This window comes from Spodoptera frugiperda, chromosome 29 (genome assembly GCF_023101765.2).
Source record: "Spodoptera frugiperda isolate SF20-4 chromosome 29, AGI-APGP_CSIRO_Sfru_2.0, whole genome shotgun sequence".
Classification (NCBI taxonomy): Eukaryota; Metazoa; Arthropoda; class Insecta; order Lepidoptera; family Noctuidae; genus Spodoptera; species Spodoptera frugiperda.
Genome location: NC_064240.1, coordinates 6,604,294 through 6,613,544, shown reverse-complemented (window position 1 = coordinate 6,613,544; position 9,251 = coordinate 6,604,294). Strand labels below are relative to the sequence as shown.

Sequence of the window (9,251 nt, the reverse complement as noted above, 5' to 3'; positions counted from 1 at the left end):
GAATTTGATGAGTTACAGACACTGTTTGTCTATTTTCAAACCACTATGTGGGCAGTACACATATGAACCACTAAAATATTTTTTGCATTTGAGTTTATTAAGAAACTCTTTGTCTCAATTTTATAACTGAAGTGGATATGTTTTTGTTTCTATCTTTATTGTTTTTGTATATTGTTTGTTGTTGAAATTCAGTTGCATCTAACGTGCAAATAGCTTTAGCATCTGTTGTAACCTCAACAGTTCCATTGAACAGTACTATTCTGATGTTAACCACGCCAGTCAGAACGAGGTCAGCTATTGTGGCCATCTACCATGGCTAACTTGTCAGGGCATGGCGTTCCCACGACGAGGACATGAATGCATGGATTGATCATTAGCATTTGAAATATACCTACTGCCCTACCAATGTAGTGTACTGTGACCTCACACATGAGTGCCTTAATTAACATTATTGTGTATTGGGTAATACGGCGACGGGTAAAATAAAAAACTTCGAATGATTTTTTAAAATTTATTACAACTACCAGATCATAAAAATTGTGTACGGATTTATATGATTCACTTTAGGCCCCTCATAATTTTAGGCAGTTAAGTCAATTATGTCGAAAGTTTGTTTATCTAATCGATTCGACATAACAATACTATTAGTGTAGCAATAACATTATCAACTTACTTAGCATAACAGAAAGCTGTGTAAGCTCTGACGTCAATGTTTGATCGAATACTCTCTAATGCTTCAACTCAACGGATTGTTTTGGTCTTTATTTCTTCTTATCGAATTGATTTGTTTATATCTAATCCATCTGCTAGTCAATCATCACCCTTATCGATATGCAAGTGCTTTTGACACAAATAGTTTTTTAGAAATCATCATACATGTTCCTACTTACTATGTAAACTAAAATATTCAGAGTTGTTACATTTACAATTCTTGTTCGATTGTCTTGTCTCCTACAGGCCACGCTATTTGTTATGTATGAATGCGGTACACGGGGACCGACATCCGTTGACGTCCAAGTGTTTTCAGTTAAGCCACGACGAGCGTATAACAAAGCCGTCTTCGAAGAGATAATTTGAATTTGAAAGAGTGTTCAACTGGAGAAAACAATGTGTTAATTTGTTATACTTATCGAGTTCGTATATGTCAATGTTGTGCTCAAGTGTGTGTCCAATGTTATCGGTGTCTGCAAATGACAGGATAATGGAGCGCGCACGTCTGGGACTCGGCCATCGTTCGCATTGTAAATGTGGAGTTTCCTGAATATGGAAATAGGTGGAAATGAATGCAAATTACAGTAACGCGACGGACTATTACGAAGGGCTTTCGCAGCGCGGGGTCGGTCCCCATAACATCGCAATAAGGTAACGGGAGAGGTGCGTGTTCAGTCGCCACCCACCGCTGCGCGAGGCGTGGTGGCCGGCGCCACGAACGCCGCTCAGCCAGTCAAATAGTCACCGTCGGCACGGCCGTGTGTATTGAAACCGCACTGGCGCTGGCTGCCAGTTTGCGCCAAAACGCCCGTTCACGCGGCTTACGTTGGCGATTTGCCTCAACTATCTCTTACACGTATCCTTAAAACCTGTGTCTGTAAAGTGTCTGTGCACGCGTTTCGATGCTCTTCTCTCCTATCGCCGTCGAGGCGATGAAGTGCAAAGAGGAAAACTGCGAAGTCGGCGTGGTGCTAGAACACAACTCCTTGATCGTGCTGTCTGTTGACAAGACCATCGTCTGCCTATGCGGAAGGGATCGGAACAATCCCTTCGAGCGCGGGTAATTCTCATCGTTCTGCATTCTGGTACGACGCTAACTGGTTACCACGACCTTACTCCAGTGTACTAACAACTGGTAATAGGATACAACAGTTACCCAACTTCAGTGGTAATGCCTGGTACTTAACAGACAGCTGGTTGAATTCCCTATCACAACTTTAATACAGACATAATCCCTCAAGTATGATTATAGCTTAAAATTTTGCCAGCGGTTATTTTTTGTTCTTAAATACGAAACCAGTTTGCTATCATTTCATTATGCCCGAAGGTTGTCGTCAATATGGTCAAGGCAAATTCCTTCCTTGCAGTTGGCCACACTCCAGTCTATATATTATTCGAATATATACGTTGTAAAAGTACCGATACTAAAATAACTGGACATTTTAATTTTGTGCCGTTCTGAGATTTCCGTGTTCAGCGATTGGCTATTTTATTCAACGAACACCGTTCTATTTAGAAACTAACAATTCTATTGAGTGAGTCACAATATTGTTACCGGTGAGTGACAAAAACTAGATACTGGAACTATACCTACTTAGTATGTAATGCTATGTTTGGTAAGAATAGAATGATGACCGAAAGAAACGTACAAGGTCGTGGCCAAACGTACAATGGCTTCTGTCGAACACACCTCAAACGAACTAAATAACGAAATGCTCATTAATATTCATGTAGAATAATTAATTTGTTCAGCCAAGACGCTGAAAAACAGATGCCTATTTGGAGATCATTACGTCGACTTCACTATCAATATTGAGTCCCAAGGTACAATACTACAATGATTTACGATTGTCCGGGCGAGAGGAAGTAGCTGCCGAGGTATGCGGAAACGAATGACAAGTAGATAAAACGGAACACATAAATAGTGTCCGTAGAAAACTAATTAGTAATCACGCTACGTCGTTACAAAAAAGGTTATTCAGAGCGGAGGTTGAGCTGTAGAGCATGATAGCCTTACCTGCGATCTATATCGGTAACATGTTAACCTACACTGACTAGGCAGGTGCAAGAATACAGGTGTTACGACTTTCTTCAAACACTAGAGTAAACTCTATGTGTATCAATACGTAAACCCGGACATGTACCTCGTAAACAAAACATTGCCAAGAAATATTCAAGATCAGAGAAACATTACCGATATCAAGGTTAGATTATACACGCTATGAATTGTTTTAATATTCTCAAAATACAGACTGTATAGACTGCCTCGTTAGCCTAGCGATTATTCATGACACAACCTTCTAGGTTTGTTTCAAAAGCAACTAGTTGTGTAGGTAGTCAATGTATATGGGGTTAGATAAATAACACGTGACAATTACTACCTGGCAATAAATACCATTTGTGGTATTTATTTCACCTTACGTGGTGTTTAGTCCTGGGGGAAAAGAAAGGCGGCCAATGTTTTATGAAATAAGAAAGTTGTTGAAAGTTGAAAACAATCGATTAGTGATGCTAAAAATTTTGTGGACATTGTATACGTCGTCGACCCCATTTTATTTAAGGGGAGACAATAATGGGACGAAGCTTTCGATTGAATTAATGATTCTTAACTTGATTAATACCATGCAATTTATTCTAATTAGTTCTCATAATTCGTTCTAGATAATTCCGTTGTTTGTTAGTTCACGTCTTATTAAAAATGTACCCCTGTTGACTCCCATCATAAGGTTTGACGTCAATACTAACAATCGGACGCTGCTAATAACCATTTTATCAATACAATATTGAATGGCTGTTATTGTTCGGCAATCAACTAACTTTAAATGAGCATGGGACTGAGAATAAGATGGATATCAATTCCCTCAGAAAAACAACATTTTATGTTAATATATTCCAAACTACGTAACTGATGGAAAAAACATCGTAAGGAAAATAACAATTTCATAATCATCAGGTGGAAAGGTTATGACGCCAGTCTGTAATATTGTTTAGCCTTAAAACGATGGCACGATCACTACAGATAGCCTCTGATTGACGCAACAAGAGGTCACAAAAAATATTTGGTTACTAAGTAGGTAATTGTCACTATGACTCCATAGTTAACCACTTATAAACATCGTGGTTGATATGGTTTTGATAATAAATCTGCGTAAACAGAGTCAAAAGACGTTGTCGCCAACTGAAATATAAGTCGGATCAATTGAAAAATATCAATTTATCTCGCCGTGAAGAAGTATATTATAGTCGTTGTATCAATATTGAAAACGACATATATCGGTCATTTTAATATGAAAGTATTTTAAAGGTCTGCTTACGCTCTCAATGAGATATTGACATCCGCCGGGGCCTTCTGAAGTTAAAGGAACACTTGAATAAGCAACTACAGTTCTGTTCGTACTAACCACCTGATAATGAAACAAATGACATAGCATGTTGTAGAGTAGACGAAACAGAGGTTGGCACATCGTATGTTATTATTTACGTTTCAATGTCAAACAATCATGCACCGTACGCACTACCATTTAAATCTCTAAGTTAAATACAGTCACAGTCTTTGTCAGCACGATAAACAAAAACTTCGATTCATTCATGCAAGCGATTATGTTAGGCTGACTATAATGAAATCAATGTTATGTATAATGCATAATGCCGTATTCGTTGCATATCCGTTTTGTCTAAAACAAGATTCTTCAAAGGCGGTTACCTGCCTAGCAACAGATGTTGAATTTGTAACTTGATCATTTTGGCCGTCTTCTAGATTGTATTTGTATCACAAAATAATCCGCCATCTTTTGTTCTTTGATGAAACTATCGTATTTTTTTCTGTTTTATAACAATATCCTCTAGACGTATCTCAAGGGTAACGACTTATAATGGCTCACTACCTGTGTTTTTTATCCCGCCAGGCACTATTCAAGTCAAAGGCCCGTAGCTTTACTTAAGTTAGTCGTTGCTAAGGGCATTGCACCTTCACGCTCTCCCTTGCCCTGCAGCCCTACTTTAACTTTTGGAGTCGAAAACTCTCACAGAGAACCTCCCTTACTATCGAGTGAGTGCAAGTGTTGGTTGGAAAGAGATGCAACGTCAGCGTTTACTGCGTCTACTTTATCCACAAGCCCAGCTGTGCGTAAAGTATTAGCTATACTTTACTATGCATATTTATATTGTGGACTTTGAACTCGTTTAATGGTGAAATGCAGAACTCCCTCTGATTTATTATTATCATTGGAATCGATATGAACATGTTCGATTACTTTTATATCTAAAGCAGTTTTAATGAGGGCGTGTTCAGTGTTTACTTACTCCTTGACTATTATCAGTAACTAGCTGGAAGCGAATACTTGTATTGTGTACTGTTTAGTACATACTCTTGTAATTCTTGTTGTATATACAATAAAAATAACTATGATTATTAAATTGCATTATGTAACCACTTTATTGAAAACGTTAAAATATATTTTATAAACATGAAACAGGTCCAGAAAGACGCAAGAAAAATTAATCACCACAAACTCATAATTGCCACTTTTTACTCACAGTCGTCGTAAATATTGTGCGGTTTTACCCGTATTTCTTTAGATTAAATATTGTTATGTATATTTTATTCACAATCGGATGTCGTTAATCGGGACAAACCAACGGTCGGGCCTTCTGGTGCGTCATAACCACTACGATACGATAGCGTCGGGCGCCGCCACGCCACCATTCGTAGTTTTTCGCGGAAAACGGTCATATCGTCAACCGTCCCCCACCTCACCCTTCTGCCCGCGCTGGCGCCGCGTCATGCACGCGTCTATAAAACCCATGCGCGCCCCTCCACTTCAACTCAGACGCATGGAGTACTCCGTAGAGGTCGTTTGGCACGAGCGAGCGCTTTGCTAGGCACCTGCCGGCCACACTTCACGATAATAATTCTAGTCACCAACCGCGCAGCTGAAGCTCGCGTAACGCGGTCTGCCGCGCGTTCCTACGAACAGTGATATGTGCAATAGCCTAATTACAACAAAATAATTGTGATAATTTATTTAAAATTAGTTTTAGTAATACGCGTCAATTAGACCGCGATACGGCTGTGAGTTGAGTGAAAACTGTGAAATTGAAATGTTGTGACTGCCCGACTGGAACTTGTTACCTGTGATCCAACCCAGTGTGATTAGTTATTCTTGCGTCGAAGGACCATTTGCTACAATGGTTGGAAACAACGGTACTATGATGGCGATTCGCATCGTCCACAGCAAGCTACGCAAGCGAGAGGAGCATTCGGCTTCGGTGCACCCAGCTGAAGTCCTTCAGGCTGCGCCTGCAACTCAGCCGGAGCCACTCGCCTTCCGCCAGCAACCGCTGTGGCAGTTCCCGCCGCCGCTGCCCCCGCCTTACGTCTATCCTCACGATCAGGTATGTACAACTTTACTACTTCATCACAAACAATAACACACTCATGCCAACTAACTATTTCAAGAATCGAAACCAGTTCCAGCCGTTATACTTGACCCCAATACTGATTTAACGAGCTTCAATGTCCAGCTGCAATGCATTCCAATTTATTCACAAAACTTTGTTCGCCTCGACAACAAACAAACAATATTGAAAGTTGCAAGTTGGGAAAGAAACGTTACATTATAATACGAAAGAAATCGTGACTGGTTCGACCCTCCCCGCCACTGAGAGAGAGTTGGTAGAACTCCGTAGACACGATATCTAAGTGCGAAATAAATTTAAATGTCGGGACACGCTCGTTGAATAGAAAGCTGCACAAGGCGAGCATGTCGTAACGACTCCGACCTTCTTTCTTGCTGTCTGACGAACAAAAGAGGCTAATGCAAACGTCTGTATTAAATTTTAACTTGTTAAAACACTGACCCCAATATCATGCTCTGATAACTATTTCCCGAGGCGAGCCTTACCTGCGAAACGGCCCATTGATTTGTTATATCGAATCGTACACTATGTTTGTACAACGTCTGCATGACCACATATCAACGAGACGGCACACCAGGAAGTAGATAATGCTAATGTGTCTTTGAATAGTGTATTCAAGGCTTGCCTCATTCTTGTTCGGCCTCAACATTACTTCTACTTTGAAATATTAGCTTCCTAGTCATGCAGCAGAACTTATTCTTAACTTAGCAAACTTGAACAAACCTAGATCATCGATCTACCTTTAAATAAACTAAGAAAATATCTTTAATCTTCACAAAAACGTTTCCTGCAAAACATAATAGAACAAGCTTCTTTTATTTTCGCGCCTGACAACAGTTAAAAATAGCGGCAGAGTAGTTGTATAACGTCTAAAGTTATTTCATGCGGGGCAAAATAAATGTGGTTGAATGCATTGGGGTCGGTAACGGAACAGAATACTGGTAACGACTTTAGGGTCACAAACCTTTTCGAAGTACCGAACGTGTCTCGACTTTGTTCTACTGAGACTCATGGTTATTTTCTATTGTTTACAGGACAACCTAATGCAGCCGCACGGTAATGAGCGTGCGAGTTTCCGCAGTCTTCGCAAGAACATCGGTGGTCGTTGGAAGCGACTAGTGAAAAAGAAGCCTGAACAGGAAGTTTACACGATCCCGCCAGAGCTCAAGCCACAGCTCAAACAAATATACGTGTATTAAGCACACGGACTAGTAATTATAGCTGAAGCAGGATACTTCGTGGCGTTGATCTAAAGGCGATGACATCAACCTCAACTCGACGGTTGTAAAACATCAAGTTATATCATTACTCGAATATCAAAATTGTAAACCTGCACGGCTCGACAGCCTCTATTTCTGAACATATCCTTTCGACCAATTAATTCTAATGACCAATGTTACTAAAATATTTTCTTTTCATTCACCACTTCATTGTGATTTTAAAGCCTAGAAATTGTATTATTAAGTATTAGAATTTGATGTTTGTGAGTGTTGTTCCGTTGCAGATCGTATGAGAGTGATAGTCAAATGAATTTAGTTTAATTAATTTAAAGCTATGAATGTGAATTAGGAAGATGCGGTCGCGCATACTAGTGACGAAAATCCAATAATTATGAATAAACAATTATGATGCCTTGTTAAATGTAATTTTTGACTAAGTAGGGCATTTCGTAGTTCATTAACTTATTGTAGACATGATCGTATTCGTAAGTGAACTCCGATCAAAATAGTTTATGAACTTATACATAACTACTGTATGTATATTGTGTGAGAGCTGAGGTTTAAACATCTTATTGTTTGATGCAGTATTTTTAGATCATTCATTTTGTGTTGCGAGTGAGACTGAATAATGGTACAATTTTAAGTGTAACGTGACATTGAAATTTTCGAATAAAATACAAATATTTTCTGATATTATTGACTATAAGTATCAAATATCAAACAATATCACGATGGAATATCAAATGACCTAGTTGTTGAATGTTGAGTTGCTCGAATTGCTTTTGTAGTATAATTATTCAGATTTTCGCCCGGTCCTTACTGTGATATAAGTAATTAAAATGAAGGAATAAAGAAGTTATTGACAGAATGATGTAGTTTTAACTTGATTGCCTTAATACCTTGTCAATTAAAGTCTAGCAAGGGCCGACGGTCGAGAATTTTGATAGCTCATATTGAGCCTGATATTTTGATGAAGTAAGTTGATAGTTAATAGGTAGAATTGAGCCATGAATATATTTTCTTTCATTAAATTAACAGTTGCTGTAGAAGAACCATGTTATAATTGTAATTTTAACATCGTGAGAAGTTTTTTGTTTTGAAAAAATGTAATCTTTCGTTGAAATATTGGAAAATAAATTCCATCATTATACTGAACTTTTGTTTCCTTATTTACCACCTTCCTCGTTTATTATGATTACTGCCAAAGTATGTCTCATAATCTTGCAATACCTATGCTCCTGATGAAATTGAGGTTATGTTTGTACATACAAATTGAAGTTTCTTTGGCTTTCTGAATAAAAACAAATATTATTATGTTTACAAACAGTTAAATTAGAATTGATTTCTTACAACATGATACTATAATCATCGTTTACAGTGAAATAATAACATTGCAACATGAGAATTAATATTTTGAGGTTATATTGGTTAAGAAGCTATTTACCCGCCATCTAAGAAAGATACGAAAAAGTTATTGTTACAGCGCCATCTGTTTCATAGTTGGTTACAATTTTAAAAGCGCCATCTAGTAAAAAACCGGGGAAGTATTTAGTCAGCTACATATTGAAAGTTGTATATTATTTAGTAACAGCGTGTTTAGTGTGTGAGCAAGTAGTGTATGTAAATGGCAACAGATGGCGGTTTTCTCAAATAAGTAATATTTTTTGTAAATACATTGTTGTAGTTTATGTTTTAAAATAAAAATTCTGAAATGTGATGCGGATCATTGGAATAACAACAATATGGCAACCTGTCCTTGCTGTGGTAATCAGCTGTCAAGCAAAACAAGAAATGAAAACTTAGCACATGACATCTCAGTATCATCAGGTACCTACGCTAAATCTTCATTTAAATAGTTTCTTTAAACATTAATAACACAAAGCTTGTTTAACAAAAGGTTTA

General features: G+C 38.2%; 1 protein-coding gene across 10 annotated transcripts in view; it reads left to right on the top strand.

The window, feature by feature from the left end:
- Nucleotides 1–8,504, top strand: part of LOC118268363 (uncharacterized) — a 222,818-nt gene extending 214,314 nt beyond the window's left edge. For 8 of the 10 annotated variants that reach the window (XM_050706211.1, XM_050706213.1, XM_035582819.2 and 5 more), the window contains 2 exons: nucleotides 5,946–6,105; nucleotides 7,164–8,504. In XM_050706211.1, coding sequence (XP_050562168.1) covers nucleotides 5,946–6,105; nucleotides 7,164–7,328 — 325 coding nt within the window. In that variant the 3' untranslated portion in view covers nucleotides 7,329–8,504. Of the gene's footprint in view, nucleotides 1–1,389; nucleotides 1,772–5,945; nucleotides 6,106–7,163 lie in introns of those variants that run through there. The other 2 variants (XM_050706216.1, XM_050706212.1) reach the window with 2 other exon arrangements.
- The last annotated feature ends 747 nt before the right edge of the window (nucleotides 8,505–9,251 follow it).